This window comes from Mus musculus, chromosome 11 (assembly GCF_000001635.26).
Source record: "Mus musculus strain C57BL/6J chromosome 11, GRCm38.p6 C57BL/6J".
NCBI classification, from domain to species: domain Eukaryota; kingdom Metazoa; phylum Chordata; class Mammalia; order Rodentia; family Muridae; genus Mus; species Mus musculus.
This window is the reverse complement of record NC_000077.6, coordinates 75,650,065-75,675,171: the sequence shown is the minus strand read 5'-3', so window position 1 is coordinate 75,675,171 and position 25,107 is coordinate 75,650,065. Positions and strand designations below refer to the sequence as shown.

At 53.2% G+C, this 25,107-nt stretch overlaps 1 protein-coding gene across 4 annotated transcripts; it reads right to left on the bottom strand.

Moving 5' to 3' along the window:
- Positions 1-528: 528 nt before the first annotated feature.
- Myo1c (myosin IC) lies at positions 529-24,653 on the bottom strand. 4 transcript variants are annotated; one of them, NM_001370611.1, is made up of 32 exons: positions 24,408-24,653; positions 17,525-17,680; positions 17,304-17,419; positions 16,622-16,820; positions 16,453-16,533; positions 14,822-15,001; positions 14,641-14,739; positions 14,160-14,273; positions 14,004-14,075; positions 13,558-13,677; positions 13,356-13,438; positions 13,045-13,150; positions 12,857-12,937; positions 12,509-12,600; positions 9,560-9,654; positions 9,433-9,479; positions 9,255-9,335; positions 6,886-6,991; positions 6,645-6,762; positions 6,051-6,164; positions 5,898-5,974; positions 5,323-5,391; positions 5,141-5,225; positions 4,882-5,041; positions 4,546-4,629; positions 3,886-3,979; positions 3,737-3,792; positions 3,450-3,585; positions 3,297-3,367; positions 3,117-3,214; positions 2,921-3,020; positions 529-2,562 (listed from the first exon to the last, which is right to left on the bottom strand). In NM_001370611.1, exons 1-32 carry the CDS (start codon positions 24,480-24,482, stop codon positions 2,536-2,538), a joined length of 3,192 nt encoding a protein of 1,063 aa, NP_001357540.1. In that variant the 5' UTR covers positions 24,483-24,653; the 3' UTR covers positions 529-2,535. The 4 variants fall into 4 exon arrangements, with proteins under 4 accessions (NP_001357540.1, NP_032685.1, NP_001074243.1 ...); NM_008659.3 differs by lacking the exon at positions 24,408-24,653 and adding an exon at positions 23,507-23,663; NM_001080774.1 differs by lacking the exon at positions 24,408-24,653 and adding an exon at positions 22,829-23,022.
- Positions 24,654-25,107: the final 454 nt, after the last annotated feature.

Sequence of the window (25,107 nt, the reverse complement as noted above, 5' to 3'; positions counted from 1 at the left end):
ACCACATTCTCTGAGAACGTCTGCCCTATGTGCCTTTAGTGAGCAGCCCTAAGCCTTTCCTTTCCTTGCCTCTTGGTCCTTTGTGTACATTTTGTCTGCCATGATGAACCTCCCTCTTGTGTGCGTCTTAGTGGCTGGCTGCCCAGCTGTGAGCAGATGCCAGCTTACAATATCCAACCTCTCCTTCTGCAGAGAGGTCACCTCTTTACCACTTGTGGTCCTTGCTCTTGGGGGTGGATCACACTTTCCTTCTGGCTAATGGGTCCTAGGGCTAGCCAATTACCATGTTCTTCTAACTACGATGACCAGGGAACAGGGCATCCCATTTACTCTAGTGAAATCCTCTCCAAGACTTGCAAATAATTAGGGCAAAAACAGGGTTTTTCTGCCCATGATAGAATAAAAGCCTGGAACTACTGACAGTTATGGCTTTCACAAATGTGTGTGGGGTGTGTATGTGTATGTCAGGGGGTGATTCCTTCAGTGGTACCCAGAGATGAAGTCTAGAACTGATCCAAGACATTTTTCTTTTTTTTTTTAAGATTTGTTTATTTATTCATTTATTTTATGCATATGAGTACATCACCATTGCTCCCTTTAGACACACCAGAAGGCATCAGACCCCATTACAGATGGTTGTGAGCCACCGTGTAGTTGCTGGGAATTGAACTCAGGACCTTCAGAAGAGCAGTCAGTTCTCTTAACCACTGAGCCATCTCTCTAGCCCCCAAGACATTTTCCTAACAATGTCTTTTGATCACCTAGAAGTAGATCTCCCCAGGACAATAAAATGGCCATTGTTGACAAGTGGCCTTTACCGCTCCAGCCACTTTGGACTGGATTCTTTATCCCCAGAACTGGAAGCAAGCCCCTGAGATACCTCAAACACCAGCTTCCTTATGAAGTGCTGACCCTCCCCACCTGAGTCTTGCATCAGCACAGGCCCCTGGGCTTATATTGCCCATGCTAGGTCTCCTTAGTCCAGCGGTGCTGCCAGACCAGGTATTTATTTGCCCAAATCCAAAGCCCCGTGCCTGTCTATATAGCCCTGGAACTTGATTTGTAGACCAGGCTGGCCTAGAACTAAGAAATCCAATCCTCCTGTCCCTGCTTCCTGAGCACTAAGGCTCACAATACCACACCTAACTTGGTTTCTCTCTATTGCTCCTAAGTAGGTCTGTCTCCTTTCTTCTGTAGTGCCAAGCCCCTTAAGAATGTCTACCTTCTAGGGCCCCTTTTCCACACTCACAGGAAGACTGTGTTGGCAAATACATATTGCTTTATTTAGTGTTTCTCTGGATTGCAGAAGTGTCAGCAGTGGGCTGAGAGCCCCAGAGGGCACAGAGGGAGCTGGGCAAACCCAAGGACCTCTGGGGTGGAGAGAAGCAGCAGAAAGAGGTGATGCCCCTGCAGTTCCTCCAAGGCCAGCCCTGTCCCTAGGCTCCCAGGTCACAGAGGCACCCAAGGCCAATAAAAGACCCTACCATTCTTAAATTGGGTCGAAAGTATGTATGTGTATGGAGGTTGTCATCCTAAGGCATAGACCCAGGCAGAAGAGTCCCTCCCACCCGGTAGCTCCCAAGGGTGATTGCTGGTCAGAGAGCCAGGTGCATACATGAGACGCGACCCTTGCCTTATGGGCCTCCCTGTCCCTGGGAAAGGCAGTGAGATGTGCTGAGGGCGGGCTTCACTTTAGGATTTGCTTCAGTCTTCTACTAGGCAAGTCTTCCCTCCCTCTGTGTGCCTCTGTCTCCAGCTCTGTAGATTCCAGGAGCCTGGACCAGACACTGTCTCTGAAGACTTCCAAACTCTTAAGACTTTTCCCCCACTTTAGGGATGCCCTCAGACTGGGGTGAAAATATTAAAAACCTATTTTTTATTTTTTAATGCTGGGGATTGAGCCCAGGGTCTCACACATGCTTAGCACCAGTTCTACCACTGGGCTATACCCCAGCCCCTAAAAGGACATTCTTAAGGCAGGAATATGGGGTAGGCAGAGGTGGCCTCAGCCTTTTGGTGGAGGTCATAGTGGGCTGCAAAAGGTGCAGGTGGATGGACAGACAGACAAGGGAATGAGGAGAGGCTTGGCCAGAGAAGAGGACCTTCCAGCCCAGCCCAGTCAGTCTTTCAGTTACATTCCTTGCCCTGTTCGAGGCAGGGAAAAACACATCCAGTGTGTTTAGGGTAGGAAAATGGCTTTCTTAAAAAAATAGTTTCCTATAAAGCATCAAAAAATCTCAGAGAAAACCTCAGTTAAAATTCCCTTCTCTTAGATATTTGGCATCAGCAGAGGGCTGGCCTGGCCTGCTCAGGCCTCTGCTTTTCTATTGCTGTGGCCCGGCCTGGCCCACTCATGGGGTAGCTCCCTGGCTCCTGATCACCTCGAGAGGGGGCGAGCAGGAGGCAGGAGTTTGCAGGTGGGTTTTGAGGGTGTCCATGGATCCCTGTCTGGAAGCTTGAGTCTTTGGTAACTGGGAGGGGAGGAGGGGACTAAGCGAAGCATCAGGAGTCAGGAGGGGTCCACTGAAGCCTTCATCACCGAGAATTCAGCCGTGGGGCCACCTAGGGGGAGAAGCCCAGGAGTAAGTGGAGGAGCTGCAGGGGCTTACAGGCTCAGGCTAGATGGTCCCCTAGCAGTCCTACAGGAGTCTAGGTCCTGAAGACTTTTCTGTTTCCATGGCAATACCTGCTTGCCAGAGTGAACCTCCCACACGCACACCACCATTCCCTGCAATCTTCTTCATACTTTCCCATTGTCCTCCTTATTATCACCCTTTTATGGCCACCATAGGGGTCCAAGCAACTCCCCTTTCTGACTTTCCTGGGCATGCAACAGGAAAAAGGGGACACATAGTCCAAGGAGGGCTTGGTTGTCAATGGCTCTACCTTAGACCCAAGACAGCAGGTCCCTCCCACTCACCACAGCCAGGTGGCCATTCTTAGCCTTGGTGATGAGAAGCTCTGAGCCCGATGTGAAGTCAATGATGCCGTCCCTGCCTGGACCCCCTGCAAACGTTATGCTGGAGGCAAGGAAGCACATGAAGACTTGGTTACAGAGACGGACCCCCTAGGGTTGTCCTGTCCCTATGTCCTTGAGTCACCCCCACGTGCTTCACCTGCCCTGGTTGATGTTGATATTGTTCACGCGGTCAGCACTGAGGGCCGTCTTGGTTAGTGTCTCGATCACATGATCACTCTGCAGCACCACATCTCCCTGGGGAGCGCAATGCACAGATGAGTCAAGCCTCGTTTAGGGCTAGAGAACCCCCTCCGCCTCCCAGGCCCTGAAGGGGTACCTTCTGCTTGTTGTCTTCACGCTGCACGTGAAGCACAAATAGGCTATCACTCAGGCTACTGACAGAGATTCCTGAGAGGGGAGAACAGAGGTCAGGGAGCGATGGTTGGAGCAGGGCTCCTTCCCACCCATGCAGGCCTCTGCTCCAGCTAACCGGTTAGGTTGGCATAATCAATTCTCTGCTTGACTTTAGCATCCTCCACAATGACCACAGCACTGGGCGTGAGCAGCAGCTGCCGGGGGCGAGGCTTGTAACCCTTACGGTCGTATTTTACCACGGGCACGGCATACTAGAGACAAAGAACAGTGTGAGGCACAGGGTAGGGGTTAAGGGGTTGTAGGGACAACTTCCTTGCCCTCTGATAAGGCCATGACCCACTTTTTCTAGCCCTGGGGCAGAGAACTTGGGGGGTGCCAGCGAGAGTCACAGCAGGTTCTTACCTGGATGGGTTCAGAGCCCAAGGATTGAAGCACTCTGGGGCTGATCTCCTCTGTGCCTACAACGGAGAGAGGGGAAAAGGAGGTCAGGTAAGGCCAGAAGGGGACAAGATAGTGCTGGAAGGCTCAAGGGCTGGAGTGTGGGAGCTTACCAAGCCGTGTGCTAATGAAGAGTCTGGGGACACTCTGGGGGTAGTTGTCCTTCTTGCCCTTGAAAATTTCACTAGCCACCGCCTTTTGCTGCAGCTGAAGAGACAAAAGAACACAGCATCAAAGGACTGGGGACAACCTGGAGGGCAGTCCTGGCAGCTCCTTCATCAGCTCTCTAGTGCCCTGTCACCAAGACCCCTGTCAGCTTCTCTCTTCCTGGCCTATTATCCCCACTCAACAAGGCAGAGAACTCTCCAGGAGTCATGACAAACCGTCAGGTTTAAAAATGCTTCCCACCAGGCCCTCGGGCCCCTCGAGATGCAGCTCCAGCTTAGGATGGTGTAGGTGGCTGACTGCCTTGTCAGGTTAGCTAAGGTCCTCCTCACCCAATACCATGTTGGTAAACACAAGGCACATCAATGGCTGACACCAACCCGAGTGTGAAGATGGACCAACCAAGGCCTATAAGCTTCTACCAAGCAAAGCAAGCCGGCCCACAACATGACTTCTATCTGCTCCCTCAAACTTACTGCAGCCTCCACTTCCCATATGAAGTCCAGTGAAGGCTTAGCCTTCTTTTGAGGCTACAGTGTTGACCAGGCAAAATGCCTGCTGTTCCCAGGGCCCCTACAGCCAAATACTTGGGGCTACATCCTCCCCACCTGCTGCTTCCACTCAGGGCTGATGCTCCGGCAGTACTTCCACACCATGTTCTTCATGCACAGTTCCCGTAGCAGTTCTGAGGCCTATGTGAAGGGCAGGGTCAGACCACCTTTCCAGCCTGCCCTTCCCACCAAAGAGCCCCAACAGGCCCCTCAAGCCAGCCAGTCCCGTGGAGTGTTTTCTCTCCAGCAAACTCATTTCCATAACCCATCTCTTGTTCTCTGTTCTCTCCCTGCTGAGACTCCCCTGGCCAGCTCTCCTGACACAGGGTAAGAAGAGTCCCAGGCTAAGTGCTTTGATGACTATCCCTAACACAGCAGGGAGAGCACACAGACCTCTCTCAGGGCAGGTGGGGGTGTGGGCCAGGAGGTGTCCAGAACATTCCGGGGCAGTTGCCGCCTCAGGTTAAGCAAAAATGAGGCGCGCACGTGGTCCAAGAAGAAGGCATTCTCAGGGCACCGGGGTGAATGGCGCAAAATGAAGCCACGGATGAGTCTAGGGGTGGAGGGTCAGACGCAACTGGGGTGAGAAACTAGAAGATCCCCATACTCACTTTGATCTGTAGTTCCCACACACTGGCACCCCAGCACTCACCGACGGATGGTCTGGGCTGCCCACTTCCTCTTGGCTGCCTTCCTCCGGCCCAGTGTGCCACGCCACCATGACTGGATACAGATGGCTGTGGATACCACAGATAGCTGACCTTTATCTTCTCGCCATGGTGGCCCATCCCACCCCTAGACCCGCCCCTCCAAAAGACCCCCACGCCCCCACACCTGATCGCTTCACCCGGAGAAATTTCTGTCGCCAATGAAAGCCCCTCCAGGCCGCCTGGATCTTGGTGGCTATGGTTGGGGGAGAAGATGAACTGTCAGAGCTCAGAGCCCTAGCTGAGGGCCGGACATGGTCAGTGGTTTAAGTAAAGAACACCAGAGGAGGCTGTGTGAGGTGAGCCAATGAAAGACAGCAGAGGAGTGTAGGGACGGTTTGGCGTCTGTGTCCAGAGGCAACTGGGATGACTGTTAATTTTTTTTTTTAAGATTTATTTATTCATTTAATATATATGAGTACAGTGCTGCTGTCTTCAGACACACCAGAAGAGGCCATTATAGATGGCTGTGAGCCACCATGTGGTTGCTGGGAATTGAACTCAGAACCTCTGGAAGAGCAGTCAGTGCTCTTAACTGCTGAGCCATCTCTCCAGCCCCCCTGACTGTTGACTTTTGCTGGGGTGGCAAAAGGGGGAAGAAACCTGAGTGTGGCTGGGTAGGTTTCCTGGAGAGGAAGCCCTAAAGCAGTGGTTTCTATTTACCAGGCAACCCATGGGACAGCAAAGGCGAGTCTCTCTCACCTAGACTCTGCCGCCGGACTTCCAGGGAGTCCTCTGTGGCAAACAAGGTCTTGGGAAATCGGATGAAGATCTTAGTCCTGGGAAGACAGCAGTGATCAGCCACTGGATGCCACCTCCTTCAGCCTCCATGCCCCAGGAACAGGCCCTACTTACCTGCCCATTTTGTACTCTTCTGGCTTGTAGCCGAGGTGTCTGACCAACACGGCCACACCATCCTGGGGCCGTCCTGCCCACATGGGCCATGTCTCTGGGCACAGTGACTTGTACCTAGGAATGGAAGGGGATTTGCTGGGAGTCTACAGTTGCTCCCACTGGCTGGCACATGCTACACATGCCTGAGGTCCCCATTTTAGAGATGGAGGACTGAAGTATTCCTATCTTCCTAGAGCAGAGACGGGATTCATATTCTGGTTGGCTCAGGTTCTGTCATCTGAATAGCTATACAGCCACAACTTCCTCTCTGAGCCCTGATCACACCATCTCTGGTAGCAGCCTGTCAACGTGCTCCTCCTGTGTCTCTCACCAGGGGCTTCAGGGAGGGTGGGGCTGTGTACATGACTTACATTGTCTTTTCCAAGACTAACATTAGGCCTGTAGCATAAAACGATTCCTGGTCTGGGTCTCACAGCAGCTGAGGGTCTCTGCACCCTCTAAACTAGAGCTACAACCGTCCCTCCTCCCTCACAGGTTCCAGGAAGTGCTCACTGGCCTAGTTCATTCATTCACTGGTGGGCCGACCACACCCACCTCTGCAGGAAAGCCTCATATTTGCGACGATAGGCAAAGCCAGCTCTGCGCACGCGCAGATTCTCCATCAGTCCCAGGTACTTCACCTGATGTCGGATGAGCACCTCATCAAAGCGACCTGAGAGGAAACAAAGTAACAAAGTGACCGGAGAGTAACAAAGGTGGTCCTTAGGCTCTTCCTGAGAGGAAGTGTTCCCATCCCAGAGGCACAGTTCACAACTCATGGGGCCAGAGGACCTACCCGGCTGCTTGGCGTCGTTTGGCTTGATGCACCGGATATAGGCAGGCTCCTTAGACCTCAGGATCTCCACGAGCTGCAGGAGGCTCATCTTGAACTGGGTGGCCACCTGATGAACCAAAGGAGTATAGGAGGTTGGCTAGAGCTGGGCTGAGGCCACTGAACCCTGCATGTCCCCTCTGTCCCCTACTACCTCCCATCACCCCTGCTTCATACCAGAAGGGACTGGAGTTCACCCTACTTCCTTTCAGCCCGTTAGAGACCTCAGCTTAGAAACCCAGCTCTCCTCCTCAAAGGTCCTGGTGACATCACACCCCATCAGCCCGCCCCCTTCTTTTTCCTGGTGCCCATTAGGAGAGCATCCTATATCTCTGAGATACCTCCAACCCCTTCCTTATGTTTGAGACGACTGATCAGTCTAAGGAAAAGTGCACAGGGAAGATCCTCTGAAAATGACCCTAAGCCGGGCATTGGTGGCGCACGCCTTTAATCCCAGCACTTGGGAGGCAGAGGCAAGTGGATTTCTGAGTTCGAGGCCAGCCTGGTCTACAGAGTGAGTTCCAGGACAGACAGGGCTGCACAGAGAAACCCTGCCTCAAAAAAACCAAAAACCAAAAAAAAAAAAAAAAAAAAATGACCCTAAATTGAGATTGTACAAGTCAGTAGGAGAGAACAGGAGAAAGGCAGTCCAGGCAGATGAATGGCAAGCAAAGGCTTGCCACACAGGGAACTACAACCTTGCAAAGATTTAAGGCAGGCAGGGGCAGTATGTCAGAGCAGGGTTACACTGGAGAGACTAGATCTTATCTTTAGGAAAACAGAGAGTCCATGAAGAGTTTGGAGCAAGGGAGTGGCAACAAGATCTGTATGTTAGATGATTTCTACAGCATTTATGTGGAAGATGGGTTGGGAGGGGCCGGTGGGGAGCCAGGAAACCAGGGAAGAGGTTGGCTGGCTCACAGGCACAATAACAGGGACTGACGTGGAGCAGTGGTTACAGGGACAAAGGAGAGGGAGTTAAGAAGTACTTAGGCATAGGAATAGGCATCACCCAGTGTTTGAATGAAAGAGTGGGAAAAGTCCCTGGCCTGGGGGACTGGGTAGAGAGTGACCCCGTCCTGAGTCAGGAAGAGGAGAACAAGGCTGGGGGTGGAGGTGGGGAGTACTGTCACTGGATATGGAAACCAAGTCATGCTAGAGTATGGGAGGGGAGGGTGTGGAGGTGTCCTGATATACTGGAGATACTGGCTGGGAAGAGGAAGAGGTTCAGGCAGGAGATGGGGAGGGCAGGGTCAGAAAAGCAGGAGCAGGGTCCTGGCTGGCCATCACAATATGATCCACCTGGAAATCTGGTCCTTTCTCCCTCCTGACTTGGAGCTGTGATAACCTCTTCTGGTTCAGCCCAATAGCAGCACCTCTGCCCTCAGTGGGCTGAAGATCCACTGCATCAGGCACCACAGGACACATGCGCCTTCCCCAGCCTCTCCTCTACTGTCTATAGCTCGGCTCGGCCTCTGTGTGTATGTGCTGGTCTCCTGCTGCCTACAGCAGTCCCCTACAGGTCCACTGGACAAGCACTCATCCTCTTACCTCAAATGCTGCCTCTGCCTTGGAGCCTTCCCAGACCCCTCTACCCCCTCAGGCAGTTTAGGTTCCCAAAGCACCCATTGCATGCAGTCCCCCAGGCCAGGGAGACTTTTCCATTTAGCACCTGGTCCTGACCACAGTTGGTTGTGAGGGCACCCAGTTGTTTCTGATCCCTGAGAGCTGAGAGATATCTGCTGACTAAGCGGATACACACAGCAGCCACACAGACAGGGGTGCCATGGGTACTCTATAGAGAGAAGCAGGGAGGCACACAACAGTCTACATTTGGAGAAGGGCGGCTCACGGGTAAAAACAGCTCCTGACAAGCCTGTCAACTTGAGTTTGATTCCCAAGACTTATGTGCTGGAGAGAACGGACTCCAATAAGTTGTCTTCCGACCTCCGCTCACACCCTGGCACATACATGCTCAAATAAATAAATGTAATACATTGGAAAAAAGGGGCTGGGGAGATGGCTCAGTGGTTAAGAGTACTGGCTGCTCTTTCAAAGGTCCTCAGTTCAATTCCCAGCAACCACCTGGTGGCTCACAACCATCTGTCAGGGGATCTGGTGCCCTCTTCTGTCCTGGAGGCATATACACACAAACAGAGCATTCATATACAAAAGTAAATAAATAAATAAATTGGAAGAAAGAAACGGGCAAAGATATCCCTGAGAGCAACCTCCTGCAGACACAGATGGCGGTGTTAACAAACACGCTCACAGGCATAGTTCCATGTAGACTCAGTCACATACACCCGCTTCCAGTGTCATGGTCCCCGTACCGTCTCTGGCCGCTTCTTGTCACTGAGCTCACTCTTGTCAAAGCACTGGGCCATGATGGGGTTCATTGAGCTGCACATGGTCTGTGAGGCAGAAGACAGGTCAGGGTTGAGCATAAAGTCAGAGATGCACACAGAGCTGTGGGTACCCACCCCACCCCAGTTCGCCTGTCTCCCTCACCTCCTTCAGGTTCCGGAAGAGGAGGTCATTGTTTTTATCCAGAAACCCTGGAAAGGGAGAACATTCAGAAAGTGCCAGAGGGAGTGCCCCGTCCCTGCCCCACAGGACCTGGCATCAGGATCCTCACCAGTCACACTGTAGGTCACCTCTCCAGCATAATGCAGAAGGCGGAACTCCCCTCGGTCTAGAGATTTCCTGGTCTTCTGGTCAGCGAGCTTGTGCCTGAGGATGACAAGAGCAGGAAACTACAGATTTCTGACCTGGGGCATGCCCAATTCCTGTTGAAGACACTTTAAGGGCCATCCAGGAAGGAGCCAGCAGGCCCCTGGGCTGTCCCACAAATTGCACACTGTGTGGCAGACTGCACATGCTTGCTGCAGGGGTCACAGAGGCTCAGAACAGTAGACACACTGGTCCAGGGATGCACAACTCCGGGAGCTAGGAATAGGAACTTGGGCTCAGGCTGCCAAGCAGTACAGGCTCAGGACCTGTCTGTCACAGCTGCTGGCCAGTGCTCAGCTGTTTAGAGGGTGGTAAAGCTGTCCTCTCCATTTTCAGAATGGAAACTGTCCCAAGAGATTACTTATATTTTAAACACACTTGTACCCTTTAGACCACCTCTTTTTTTTTTTTTTTTTTTTTTTTTTAGGTTTTTCGAGACAGGGTTTCTCTGTGTAGCCCTGGCTGTCCTGGAACTCACTCTGTAGACCAGGCTGGCCTCGAACTCAGAAATCCACCTGCCTCTGCCTCCCAAGTGCTGGGATTAAAGGCGTGCGCCACCACGCCCAGCTTAGACCACCTCTTTAAAAAAAAAAAAGATGTATTTATTTCATTTATATGAGTACACTGTCACTGTCTTCAGACACACCAGAAGAGGGCATCAGATCTCATGACAGATGGTTGTGAGCCACCATGTGGTTGCTGGGAATTGAACTCAGGACCTCTGGAAGAGCAAGCAGCCAGTGCTCTTAACCGCTGAGCCATCTCTCCAGATCACACCTCTTACTTTTAAGAACTATTTTGAGCCTGTAACTAGAGATACAAGCAAAGCTTTAAGGTGGGTGTGGCAGCCTTGTTCTTACAGCAGAAGCCTGGAGGGTGGCTCACTGCAGGATGCCCTACTAGCATGGGAAATCTTACCCTCCATATTCAATACCGCAAAAGAAAAAAAAAAATCAAAACCCTGGAGAGGCTCCTTGGGAGCCCTTAAGGCAGGGTGAGAGCTGTGAGGTCCCCATGGCTCACAGTTTTTGAAAGAAATAATTTGAAGAAATTCTTCTGCTTGATGATACAGGAAAAACAACAACAACTTAAAACATAAGATTATCCTGAGCTTTATACTCAGTAAGTTCCTGACTTTGGGAAAAAAATGTATAGGAAAAGGCAGGAAGGAAATGCCTGGAATTGTTACCAAGAATGACCGCTGGGTAACAGGGTCACAAGAGGCTCTGCACACATTCCAGCTCTCTCTAATGAGCAATATTGTTTTTATAATCAAAAGTAAAATTTGTTGTTTGGTATGATAGCACATGCCTGTAATCCTGGCACTCAGGCAGGGGAAGTTAGGATCAGAAATTCAAGGCCATTCTTTTCTACATAGTGAGTTCAAGGCCAGCCTGAGCAACATGAGACCCTGTCTCAACAAAACAAAACCAGCCAGGCAGTGGTGGCACATGCCTTTAATCCCAGCACTTGGGAAGCAGAGGCAGGCGGATTTCTGAGTTCGAGGCCAGCCTGGTCTATAAAGTGAGTTCCAGGACAGCCAGGGCTATACAGAGAAACCCTGTCTCGAAAAACCAAAAATAAATAAATAAATATTTTTTTTTCTCTAATATTCTGTCTGCTTCCTTCTTTCTTTCCTTTAATTTGGATGAGAGCTAGCATGATGGTAGCCCAAGTTAGCTTCAAACTTGCAGCAATACCCTGCCTCTACTTCTTTTTTTTTTTAAATATTTATTTATTATTATATTTCAGTACACCGTAGCTGTCTTCAGATACACCAGAAGAGGGGGTCAGCTCTTATTACGGATGGTTATAAGCCACCATGTGTTTGCTGGGATTTGAACTCAGGACCTTCAGAAGAGCAGTCAGTGCTCCTAATCACTGAGCCATCTCTCCAGCCCCTGCCTCTACTTCTTGAGTGTATAAACCATCTAGCATAACCAGAACCAGTTTTGTTTTATGCTTGGTTTTCTGTATTGAAGCAAACAATGCTCAAGGCTTTTGAGTCCAAAAGCCCTGGGACACTGTCCCAAGCTCTACAATCTAAATAGATTATATATATACACACACACATATATATGTACACACACACACACACACACACACATATATATGTATATATATAATTTATTTATTTTGGGTTTTTTGAGACAGGGTTTCTGGGTAGCCCTGGCTCCTGGAACTCACTCTGTAGATCAGGCTGGCCTCAAACTCAGAAATCCACCTGCCTCTGCCTCTGCCTCCTGAGTGCTGGGATTAAAAGCGTGCCCCACCACTGCCTGGCTAAATTATTATTACCAAATGAGTGAATTTTTCTGCATTTTGGTTAGATGGAGCACAAGAACGTATCCTTGGTGCTGTAGGCTAGGAGATGAGGTGCATGCACCCAGTCTGTGTGCTAAGCTCCCCCATTTTAGGTTAATCCTTTTGCTTTTTGGTTTTCTGTTGACAGGATCTTTGTGTAGCCTTGAATTTGCTCTGTAGCCAAGATGGCTGTGAACTACTGATCCTACAGCCCCCACCTCCTAAGGGTAGGAGGTCCCTTGCATAAAAAACAATTCACAAATAAGGAAGCTACAAACAAACAAACAAACAACTTAGCAAGTTTCATTCTCAACAAAGGATTAAGGAGGAAGGGCCAGTGGTGGCTTTCTACAACTGTCCCCATCTCTACTTTCTCTGGTGAACAACTTGTAGCTGGTGGTTTGTTTGGTTTTGGGTGTTGCGCCGTTCTAAAAGGAGTTCTGTTCATGTTGGGCAAGCCCTCTGCCACTACCACCCAGCAATGCCTTCAACCATGGCATTGCTACTGTGGCGGGACCCCAGCCTCCTCCAGCCCTCACAGCCCACTCACGTCAGGAAGTGAGGGTGGGGCTTGACAGTGTCCTCCAACTTCTCCAGAAAGGTCAGGTCCGTGGCCTCCCCAGGACGCAGGCACTCTTCATCCTGCAGGGCAGCACACAAGGTGAGGATTTACTGGACGGGGGTGGTAAATATAGGGGACACCATGTACAGAGCCACAGACACAGGAAAAGGGGGCAGAGTTTAGGGAGCCCTGTTAGGGAGCCTGCAGACTGGGCCAGCACCTCAACTTAGCCTGCCCAACCCCACACTCTGACCCGGTGGACACACTTGGAGAGAGGGGATAGGAGGCTTCCCAACCGTCACCTAGCAGGAGGCTAGAGGGGCAGAGGACACGCACCAAGATGGAGATGATGCCCTTGAACTTCTCCTCTACCAGGTCACAGATGATCTTGTTGTTGAAGTACTGGACAGGTTCCCACTGCACAGAACGAGAAGGGCACCAATGATAGGGTTCTGTACCCTCTTCCGGGGAGCCCCACTGCCTAGCTTCCCATAACACGCAGGGCACCCCCGACACACACATACCGCGATGCCCTCAGCCTCGTATTCCTCCTGCTCCGACTTGAGAGTCAGCTCGATGAAGAGCTGCTGCAGCTTCTCATTGCAGTAGTTGATGCAGAACTGCTCGAAGCTGAGGGACAGCGGGAGAACCCACAGTAGTGCCGGGGACACAAAGCGGGGACGGGGAAAGGACAGGATCAGGTACAAGCAGCAGAGCTGAGAGATGCAAAGCAGGGTCACAGCTAGGAGAGAGGGGCAAGGGACAGAGGAGAGAGGAGGAGAGGGGCAGGGGACATCGGCAGGCAGATGGGCAGGGGTAAAAGCGTAGGACTGACCTGTTATGCTGAAACACTTCAAAGCCGTAAATGTCCAGGAGCCCAAGAACCGTGGTGCTTCGCCAGCTGGGGCTCTCAGCGTCCTAGGGCCGGCCAGTCAGCAGACAGCATGGGTCCCCAGTGTCTGACCCAGCTCCCCACCACGAGTCTCCCTGACCACCCTCCCTGTCTTCTTTGAAAGCAGCATGGACCGAGTGCTCACCTTAGAGGCCAGTGACCTATTGATCTTTCTGACCAGCCAGGTGAATGTCCGGCTGTACACAGCCTTGGCAAGCGCATCCCTTGCATATGCCGCCTGTTCAAGGTTCAGTGGGCTCAGGAGCTGCCGCAGGGGAAAAGACAGGAGATGAATGCCACAGACACCCTTCTGTCCCACCTCCCTCAGACTCAGGCGTCAGACAAGGACGTTCTCACCACCCAGCCTCCTGAGCTTCAGTAAGTGGGAGGGTTGTGGTGCTTTTTGTGACAGCAGGGACAAGCTGGTATAGCAGCCTCATTCTTAGAGGTGCAGCTCACTGTACCCCTCTGAGCCTTAGGCCCCTCTAGGACTACTGAAGGCCCCCGAGTAGACAAGCGGAGGGGAATAATGGGCCGGGGCTCCCTAGGACTGCGCACACCTCCTGTTCCTGTGGCCAGTCAGAGTCTCACCTCTTCCCCCTTGGCGATGATCTTCCTGTGGGTCAGGGCTTCCCTAAGTGTTGTACCTTCCACACCAAGGAGCTGCCAAAGGTGGGATGGACATAGTGAGGGGCTGGGTCCTCTCACCTCAGCACCCCTCCCACGCCCTCTGCCCGCCACACTCACCCTGGTCAGATATTTGAGCTGGTTCTCAGTAGTAACCTGGGCATTGCTGTCCTCGTCAGCAGCAAAGTGGATGTTGCCCAGATGTAGGACGCTGGCCACGATGCTGAGCAAGTCCTGAGGTAGTAGCAGGGGGCACATGGTGGTTATGGGGTGGGGGAGGTCAGAGCAACTAGGAGATGCTCAAATAGGGCAGGGATGGTTAGTAAGGCCTTCAGGAGCAGAAGGGGGCTTGAGTAGAAAAGGGGTCCAAGCTGGGCAATGGTGGCACATGCCTTTAATCCCAGCACTTGGGAGGCAGAGACAGGCGGATCTCTGAGTTCGAGGCCAGTCTGGTCTACAAGAGTGAGTTCCAGGACAGCCAGGGCTACACAGAGAAACTCTGTCTTGAAAAACCAAAAGGAAAAAAAAAAAAAAGAAAAGGGGTCCAAAAGAAGTGGGTACATTTGGGGTGTGATGGGGAGGGGTCACAGAGAGCCCTAACCTCCACTTCATCCTCAGTGAAGTCAATGACGGACAGCGCCTTCCTCATAACCTTCCAGTCACTCTTGTCGTTGATGGAGGAGACCTTGGCACACTGGCCCTGGAAGAAAGAGCACAGCTGGGCTGCTGCCACTGGCACTGTGCCCCCTGGGTGGCATCAACCATGCCTGCCAAACACTTACCTTCACCAGGTACAAGTAGCTCTGGGGGTTCCGTTCCAAGCCCAGCCGACGGAGAGTCTCCTCCTCGCCCCCCTCCAGTAGCTGGTAAAAGACGTGGAAGTTCCGCTCTCCGTGATTTTGGTGCACCACCCGGGACTTTTCCAGGAGGTAACTGAGAATGTGGCCTCCCACGGGGGCACCCTGTGGGCAGAGTGGGGAACAGGGATGGTCAGCTGGACCAGGGGAAAGAAGCTGTCTTCCTCTTTTGCCCCTGTAGTAAACCTGGGATCTAATTCTCGCTTTGCCACTGGCTAAGTGGGCTCAGGCACCCACTCTGCTCTCACCGTGTTCATCTAGGAAACAGCAATAGGGCTCAGTGGTTGAGAGAGCTGCTCTCACCTCAGTGGGCATACACACACAGTGCCCGCGCGCGCGCGCGCACACACACACACACACACACACACAGGCACACGCACGCACACTCAGCCACTTCTGAAGTCCTCTGTGCATGCCTGGCAGGCACTGCAAATTTAACAAGCCTGACGGTGCACCCCAGCTTTTCTTATCCCACACTAACTCCAGCTCATCTTGGTCAGCAGCAAGTCTGTCCTGCAAGCTATTCAAGAGGGAAGTTTGTAGTCCTCCTTTGGAACCTTCCCCGGCATCCCCAACTTACTTCCTATATCCCAACAGCCACTCCTGCTGCTTTAACCTTGAAAACACCCAGAACCAACCTCTGCTCATCACCTCTACGTCTACCACCCTGATCTGAGAGGCCGCCATGCCATCTGTCAGCTAGCTACATTACATCAGCCTCCTAACCGGTTCCCCTGCTTGGCTGTGTTCCTCTGTCATCTACTCCCAACGACGGCCAGAATGACCTTTTCAGTAGGAAAGTTACATCACTACACGACTGCTCAAAACCCTCTGATAGTTCCTTTTCACTTAGTTAAAAAAAAAAAAAATTCTTGCTGGGCTCTGAGGATAGCTCTCAGCTCTCATCGTAGCTGGTATTCTTAACATGACTTAAGGTCCTTAGTTTAATTCCCACACCAAGGCAAAAAGAAAAAAAAAAAACCTTTGCGCAGACCTAAAAGGCCCTCAGTGTATCTGGCTTCTCACTCTGTTTTCCTGGCACCTTGCTTTCTCCTCCTACTTCCGGCTTTGCTGTAGCCTTTACACACACCAAGGGCTCTACCTCTGCAAGGCCTTGGTCCTCACGTTTACCTGGCCTTCTTCCCCCAGGCATCTGGGACACCTGCTTCCCAGTCTGCCAAGTCATTACAGCAATGCCATCTCTGAGTGAGGCCTTCTCCCTAGTCGCTTCGCAGACACAGCTGTGGTGGTATGCTCCCGTAAACCCAGTTACTCAGGAAGAAGAGGCAGAACAGCCAGGAATTTAAGGGCAATCTGGACTGCAAATCGAGACTATCTAATTAAAAAGGAAGTTGTTACCTCGTTTTATTTTCTGCTAAGGCCTTAATTATTATGTTTCTGTAATAATTCACCTATCACTCCAGGAGGCAAGATTTGTTAGATTTCACTGCTCCCAGAGCAGCACCTGGAAGAGTGCCTGGCACGTAGTAGGCACTCAACAAATATTGAATCACTGAATGGCTAACCCACCCCTTCCTTATTATACCCACAGGTACCTTGAAGTCAAACTGCACATCCATGTACTTTCCAAACCGGCTGGAGTTATCGTTGCGGAGAGTCTTGGCATTCCCAAAGGCCTGAAGGTGGGGAGTCGGGGACAGGAATGTGAGGGAAGCCTGGCATTGTCTTGTCTACCCCTCTCCTCAGATGCTGCAGTCTCCTCACCTCTAACACGGGGTTGCTCTGCAACAGGCGGTCTCGCACTGCGCCACCCCGTTCAGGGGCTGGGCAGGTCTCTGCATAGAACTGGAGCAGTCTCTTGGTGGCCTCTGTCTTGCCTGCCCCACTCTCTCCAGAAATCATCACTGCCTGGTCCCGACGCTCAGTACGAAGTGCCCGGTATACAGTGTCAGCCACTGCAAACCTGGGGCAGAGATTTGTCAGGGAGTTCCCAGAGTGGTACCCCACCTATACCTGACGGGAACCACTCTTGTAAAATATGGGGGTTATAACCTGGAAGATGGAGAAGGGGGTGGACAGGTGGGAAGCCCTCACAGGGTACACCTGCCCAGCTGAGGATCACTCCAAGTGAGGTGCCAGCCATGGGGAAGCTGGGTACTTGAATGAGGCTGGGAGTCCTCACAGGTGGGCCATGTTAAGATAGTTAAAGGAATACTTCAGGATGGGAACTGAGCTCAGGAGCTGAGGGTCCTGGTTGGTGGACAGAACTCAGAGTTCAACTAATGAGAACTGAGGTGACCATAGGTGAACAACCATGGGATTCCTCTCAGTAGTGACCAGTGAGTCACCCAGGGGTCAGGGAATCATTTCAAAGTGGGGTTTGGATGGGGTCATCTTGCAAGAGGACAGGGTAGGTCACTCCTGGAAAGGCAAGGGAATCACTTACAAATGAGGTGGTACTTCATAGAAACTGACACCACGGTAGCGTTCCATATGCTGCCGGCTGTAGATCTGTAGGTCTCGGTAGGGATTGACAGAGACTAGGACAGGACCGATGTAGGTCTGGGGGTTGGGGGGGTGGGGGAGAAGGGTCAGAGGCTTTTCCTGAAGGTTCCTGCTGCCACCTTCCCCTAGGTCCTTGGGCCCAGCCGTGCTCATGGCACTCACATAAATGAGGTTCTCCCGGAACCGCCGCCGGAGGTTCTCAATGAAGGCAGCCTCACTGGTGAAATTCTCCAGCAGGACAAAGTCCTGCACCCCTACCCGGTCTCGGGCAGTCAAGGCGCTCTCCATGGTCACTCGAACCCCGTCACTGCCCAGGGCCTGTGAGGAACCAGCCACAAGACGCTGTCAGAGTCTGCAGGTTAAAGTCTCGTTTCCTACCCTGCCTGCAGGATGTAGAAGGCAGGGACACTTTGGACACAGGCTACAGAACATGTTCCGGACATATGGCTGGGTTGCAGGATGCTGGAATGCAGATAAGAGACCCTATGGGACATATGGACCATGCACACAGCCCATAGGAGCACAAAGGGCCCAGCAGACACTGAACGACTGCATGGAATCCAGGGCAGCGGCATTTTGAGTTGAGGAAGGTGGGACATGACAAGGAGCTCCTAGGAACGGCAGAAAGAATGCTGGTGTTGACCTTGGACAAACCTCCTCCTTTCTCAGGACTGCTTCCTCTTCAGAGAACAGGAGTGGGTTAGTTCAGGTGACCTCAAATCCCAGCTACGTGTTACAGGTGCTTTGGAGGACAAACGGTTCAGAGGGAATTCTGCAGACAGGGAGGGGCCATCTCTCCAACTCCCATCCACCCCAAATTCCCAGAAGTAGAAGTTGTTTAGGGATCAAGCCAGAGCTCACGTCCTAGGAGAGGGTTTCCCCATGGGCCACCACCTCAGCTGGACTTGATGCCCACCCCAGAAGCGGGTGGCCTGCCCTCCCTCAACTGGAGCCACTCCCTCCTCTCCAGCTGCTAGGCTTCCCCCCCCGCCCCCCCTCCTCCCGCAGCTCCTCCACCGTTGAGAAGCCTCAGGAGGTGGAGGGTTCTCCCAGGGGAAACCCAGCTGCCACCCAAGGGTGGGGCAGGTACAGGCTTAGCTAGACCCTCAAGCCGCGTCTTAAGCAGAGCTTTCCTTTCAAAGAGGGCCTGCAGATCTAGAAAATGCTGGGGTAGGGGGGTGTCAAGGAAGAGGAAGGTACTGGGAGCCGCTGTAAATTCCAGGGAGGTCACCAAGTCTCCCCTGACCCTGGTTTCTAGCCCTAGTTGCTCAGTTCTCTGCTTCTCCGTCACCCCTCAAGTCCAGGGCCTGTCTCCCTCAGACCTGCCCACCCCTGACCCACCCAGCCCGAAGCTGCTGCCAAACACCACCGCAGCCAACGCCCCCTGGTCCTCAAGTGGGAGGGGTCTTAGCCATCACCAGGGGCGACCACATGGTCCTGGGTTCGAGCGTTCTGCAGCCCTCTCCGCCTCGGCCTCCTGTTCTAGCAACTTTCAGGGACATCTTCCACCGAAATTCCTGGGCCGCGCCCGCTTCAAGGCCGGCCCTGGAGCGCCGCGGGCCACCGAGAGATACCCTGGACCCCAAACCTGCCCGCGCCCATGCTCACCGATGCCCGGTAGCGCATCCTGCCGGACCCGGCGCCCCGCTCCGCTGCCCGCGCCTCTTGGTCTGTACTCGGCCGCGGCGTAACCGAGGGAGGGGCCAGCCCGCCCCCTGCACCGCCCCTTGCAGGCCCCTTGGCTCAGGGGGCTCGGAGTCCCGACCCTAGGACCCACTGCAGCCGGCCTGGCCGGGCTGGGTGGGAGGGGGTTCGGGACCTAAGAGGGGGCGCGCGAGGGGCGGGGCCTCCTGCGTGCCGCGGGCTCCGCCTGAGTCAGGTTTTCCAGGAGGAACGTCGTTAGTTCCAGGGTGGGGCCCGGAACCCGCGCGGCCGCCGCGTCTACACAGCTCCGGAACTCACTTCCGGGCTCGTGTCTACAGCACGGGGCTGGACACCCCGCGCGAGACGAGGGCTGAAGCCCGTGGGTCACCGGGGAAGCAGGATTTCTCTCCCCACCCCCAACCTCGAGTCCCGGGAAAGTTAAAAATAGAACGAAATGTCCAAATACGGCCGGCGCCCCGGGACAGGCGGAGCCTCTGTACGGGACACTGTCCACCCCCATACACACTCCCAAAGGACTGGCTCCATTCTTTAAATCCTTAGAAAAGAAATTGTTTGAGACAGGGTCTCTTTACGGAGCCCAATCTGGCCTGGAACTCAAGATGCCTCCTGCCTCAGCCTCCTGAGTACTAAGATTACAAACTTGTGCCAAGAGAGCCAGAAGAGAAACATCTCTTGAAAGATCTCTTCCCTAGCTAAGAAACAAATCCTAGGGTCAGAGCAGGGTGCCCTTTTTGACCCAGCATGACCCCTAAAGAAGCCTGTTTGCCGAGTAGGCAGCACCCTTCTGACTTTCCTACGTGTGCAGCCAATAACCTTATGTTCCAGCCTGAATATCCTCCGGACTCAGTGCCCTGCCCCATGGGCTCCTCTCCTCTCTTCCCTTCTTTCTCTTCCCTCTGGATCTCCGCTCTTCCCTGAACACAGGCCATCAGCTGTCTTCCTTGTCTGTCCAGCACCCTCGCTGGTTCTCTGACGACATCAGCCCTTTTTAGGCCCGAGAAGAGTGTGTGAGAGGAGTGGAGTGGACTTTGGGTCAGTTGCCACCTCTTGTGGCATATGGATGTCTACGGTAAAACAAAACAACAACAACAAAACCAGCCTGGCCTTTGCTTACTAGCAGGATGATGATCATGAGTAAGTGCCTTAAGAGGCCGATTGGCTGATACTTGCCAGAATTGTTGGGTTGCCTGAAATGAAGCACTGACCAAGCCATCAACACCACTACTACCCTCTTCCTCTTTCATTCTACACGCACTGAGGGACTTGGGGGAGAGTCCAATCTTCTTGTCTAGTGAAGAAAGCGTCCGCCCCTATATCTACCATTTGCAAAGGGTTCTCAAGTGCCTTATCTATTCCTCGCCCTTTGTAAGGAACCTGAAGCATATACCGAGGGTATACACTTGGTCTAGGGAGGATAGGGGGAGTAAGAACCCAAAGCACCAAAGCGCCCCACCCCTTGGACGGGGACTCCCTGGGGAGGAGGTGAGTCTGCGACAGGTGCTGCCTTGCGGCCTCAAGGGGAAGGATGGTTCATTACTTCGTGAACAACAGCTCGAGCCACAACCCGGGGGTGGGGGTGGTGTGCGGCGCCAGCTGGGGAACGAAGCCCTTTGGAGCGGGCCAGGGGAATGGGTGCTGCAGGTGGAAGATGGGTGAAAGACAGGGCAAAGGGGAGCGCCCTTTACGATGCCCCCAGGTTTAAAAGCATAGAGAGGATACGACCTTCAGTCCACCCCAGAGCATTAGAAGACCTGAGGTGGGAGAGCTTGGAGTCCCCAGCACTAGCATGGGCTCGCTCCCCTCCCCCTACCGCGGCCTCATTGAGCTCCCTCTCCAGCCAGAGGAGTCTTGGTGGGAGGAGCGCACTGAAAGGGGAGGGGCTTCGAGGCCGCAGTGCCCGCCCTGCCCCGCCCCGTCCCGCCCCGCCGCGTCAAGCGGCTGGAATGAGGGGAATCCGCGCGTGGAGGGGTCCGACGGACTTCACCCATCCCGAGCGGCGCAGCCGCATTCCTAGGATGCCCGCTGGCGCCCCCGCAGCCACCGCCCCGCATCGGAAGGAGGGCGTGTAGCCGCCGCCCTCCGGGCCTGAGGCCAGCCACAGTCCCGGCATCTACTTCTAGCCTGCTCCACCTCTCTGGACAGGAGCGTGAGTCCAGAGAGGGGAAGTGAAGTGAGGAACCAAGGGTGTGAGGGACACCGCCATGCCAGGCGCTTCCTGTGTTCTTAGCTTATGTCACTCCCGTCAGTGCCGGACGTACCACCATGAGTTATGTTGTTATCCTATTTTAGAAGGGGGAACTGAGAGTAGGTAGGTGAGAAGCCTTGTTCGTTCAAGATTTCTAGACTTGTACGAGGAATGGAACTGAAACCCAGGACCGCTTTGAAACAACTAAGGTAGTGCTGCTCTGATCCCTCCCAACAGTTAACAGGACTGCACAGTTTTCCTCAGTGACCTAGGACAGAAACCTGTGTAGTGTGACCACTGATGTTTAGGGGTGGCAACTGGGGAACACTCGAGGACCCCACAGCATGGCCCTGGGCTTAAGGTTGGCTTCAGGCTAGAGTACACCTTAAGCCAGTGAGTGACCCAAGACTTAATCCCTAAAAGCACCGCTGGGGCTCTTCCTACCCGGATGTGTACTGGGACTATGGGGAGCGGGGCTGACAGCAGAACTGGTTCATCCAGTGGCCCTTACCCAGTGTTTTGGAGCCTGACCTCTGGTGGAAAGGCTGGAGGAACTGCTCTGGGGCGACTTTCACTGAGGCTAACAGGGAAAGCACAGTACTGCCTGCCAGGCAGGTCAGCGCTGGGCACAGGGCAGACTCTTGTCTCACTGTGGAACTCGGGCTGACCTGGAACTCAGCAGCCTCTTGCCTCAGCCTCCCTAGTGCTGAGATTACAAAAAGTACCCTATCATGCCTCGCTTAATTTAGATTATCAAATCCATTTTAGGTCTGGGCCCCGACTACCCCATTAGGGACTTTTAGAGGCTTCGGGGGGAGTGACTTGGGAGGGGATGCTCACTCTGGCTTCAGAACCATGAATCTTTGGTCTGACAGAATTCTTTTTTTTTTTTTTTTGGTGATTTTTCGAGACAGGGTTTCTCTGTATAGCTCTGGCTGTCCTGGAACTCACTTTGTAGACCAGGCTGGCTCGAACTCAGAAATCCGCCTGTCTCTGCCTCCGGAGTTCTGGGATTAAAGGCGTGCGCCACCACGCCCGGCCTGCCAGAATTCTTTACTGGAGAATCCAGCAAAAATAAACAGAGCACCTTGCCCCTAAATGAGTTTTCACATTCACTCATCTTCCCCGGAGAGGAGGACAGCATCTCTAGCTGTGGTAATCATGACCTGGCTGGCATTCAAAGCTGGTCCTCTTCCCCTTACACCAATCAGATCAGTCACCACCTGCTAAAACCTCATTCCGGCTTCTCCATCCTGCTCCTCTCCTGGACCAAAGTAACAGCCTTCTTCGGTTCTCCGCTCTGGCATTTACAAATGCAAATCTCACACTGTTACCATCTCAAGTTAATGGAAAGGAGGCTTAGAAAGCACCGCTCCCCGCTTCCCGGGTGCCAAGCTTGCCCTTCACGCTTGACCAGGGGCTCAGTTTACTGCACTACTCCTGGATTAATCTCTAACTGAACAGGTAGTCCTTTCCAGTCCCTTCTTTCTTCACTACCACACACAGCCAGGAGGTGCTGGTTGTACCCCTGCGGACAACCACCAACCACGGGAGACTGCACGTGCTGTGGCTTTGCACCTGCAGCTTCCTAAACCCAGCTCTCTCGGCCTACCCACCTCACTTAGTCATCACCGAAGAGTCAGCTCAGGAATCACCTTCGCCATAGCGCCTTCTTATTTTCCTCTAACACACAGCCTCCTCCTTACTAAATTAAGTACTAATCGTCTGCTTCCTTGTCAGACTGCCGGGAGACTGCTCCGGTCTTAGGCAAGCACTCAGCTAGGCACTTGCTGGAGATTCCATAACCCACTGGTGGGCGCTTGCATGAATGAATGAATCTCAGAGGCTGGGAGTGTGAGCAAGAGGCTGGCTCATGCTGTAATTGAATAAAACTGTGGGCCAGCCACTCATTCTCCCATTCATCTGTGAGCCCCGCACCCGCTGCATTTTCGCAAGGATCACCGGCGCGCCTAGGCTACGGGGGCGAAGGACGGGAAGGGGCGGGGCTCTACCAGTTTCTCCGGAACCCAGAGCTGGGAGGGCCTGCGGGAGTGGCCGGGAGAGAGCACGGAGTGCCTGGATCCCGCGCCCGGCCCCAAGAGACTGAACCTCAGAGTCTCCGGGTCCTGGAACCCTGCACTAGTCGGGCTGAGCGAATCCTGTCTCAGCAATACCCAGCTAGAGACAACACGACCATAGCTCTGGCAGCTAGCTGAAGACGCTCAACCGCCTACCCCTCCAGCCATCTGGCCATCTGGGACTATGTGACTACGTCCCCTCCCTCGTGTACCCACCGGCTTGGTTCTTCGGGTGATCGGGCGGGGGCTGGACTGGACGGCGTGGCCACCTCCGGAGTCCGCAACCCCGGTACGATCTCTCCGCCCAGGGCCCGCTAGGGGCCGGGCCGCTGCCTATCGTCATCCCCCGCAAGGCCCAGGCTCAGGCGCGCGCGCGCGCCCTTGGGCCCCGCCCCGTGCTGGTGGCCCTCCCCAGGGCCTGGGCCAGCGCCCGCCAAGGCTTGGTGCTGCACTTCTCTATTAACTCGTAGGACAAGACGCATAACAATTATACACGGGGTCACACACACACACACACACACACACACACACACACACACACACACACATCCCTCCAGTAGAAGACCCAACTCACGCTGTAGTACTTGGTGGGTGAGAACACCAGATGCGATGGTCTTTAAGCAAACCAGGCCCTCACTATACTGCCTTGCGTGCTAGGCCAGTCCTTCCCCATTTCTAATTTTCTCTCTTCTTTCGCCCACCTTTTCGTTCCATGTTGCTAGAGTTGGGCAACCCCAGTTTTGCGTGCCCCGTGAGAAAGGGGAAGAAATTACTTGTACTGTACGTCTACAACTTTTACAAGTCTTTTGGCGTCAGAGCACTGTCATCTTGCCTTCTATGTCCAGTTTCCAGCTAAGCCCATTTAGGTTGAGGGAGCTGGCAAAGGAGTTAAAAATCTAAACCTCCGATTTGAATAAATTCTTTCTAGTAGCCCACAATCCCTTACCCCTCTTTTTACCTACTCCTTGTCTTAATGGTTTCTGTCCCCAGCAAAGATCAGAATAGCTCCTCAATGCTCATGTCTCTCCAGTGGGATGTACAGAAGAGGTCGCCCAGCCCAGGAGAGACCCTACCACCACCCCTCCCAGCCCACAGGATCATCATCATCGTAGCTTACGAGTTTGCATGGCCTGTGGGGATGGACCACACGGATGATCTCTCCCGTTGGTATCAGTTCTACTTGGAGTGCCATTCCGCTGTGTGGAGGGCCAGCCTGCAGAACGCAAACACTGTCCGGTGGCCCACTGGCTCCAGCGGCTCCACTGGCTCACGCTGGGAAGGCCAGTTGGTCCTGCTTCAACTCCAGCCCCTGGGGATGTGGCTGGTCCAGCTTCTCAGGACACAGCTGGAGCAGTCCAGGTCTGACTGGGAGGTCTCTTGGCCAGAGGGTTGGGGCAGGAAGAGGAGGGGCTGAAGGATGGAGGAAATGCCTGTTGTCTCAGGTAACCAGAGGAGCTGATGCAGCCACCCATGAGGGACCCTGGGCTCCGGGTCAAAGGTTAGGAGACAACCCTCCACCCCCTCTAGCAACATCTTGGCTGGCCCGCCCTCTCTCTGATCAATTTTAGAGAGCTGACCAACCAGAGGCACATCTTCCCACAAACCAAGAGGACAGACCCCTTAGCAGTATTGACACTCTTGAGGTTCCTGAAACGTAGCTGCCTATAAAAAGTGGGCTTTACACGTTTTGTTTTTGTTGTTTCTTTTTTAAAAAGGTATTTGACTATGTATTTTGTCCCCACTAGTTTTGAACTTTTTTTAAAAAATATTTATTTATTTATTCATTCTATGTAAGTACACAGTAGCTGTCTTCAGAC

Excerpts from the sequence above, each read along its gene's own strand:
- Myo1c (NM_001370611.1), bottom strand. The coding sequence starts at position 24,482 with ATGGCACTCCAAGTAGAACTGATACCAACGGGAGAGATCATCCGTGTG. Across the intron at positions 14,740-14,821 it reads GCTACTTGTACCTGGTGAAG|GGCCAGTGTGCCAAGGTCTC; the intron begins GTAAGTGTTTGG and ends TCTTTCTTCCAG. Across the intron at positions 6,992-9,254 it reads ACAAGAAGCGGCCAGAGACG|GTGGCCACCCAGTTCAAGAT; the intron begins GTACGGGGACCA and ends TTGGTTCATCAG.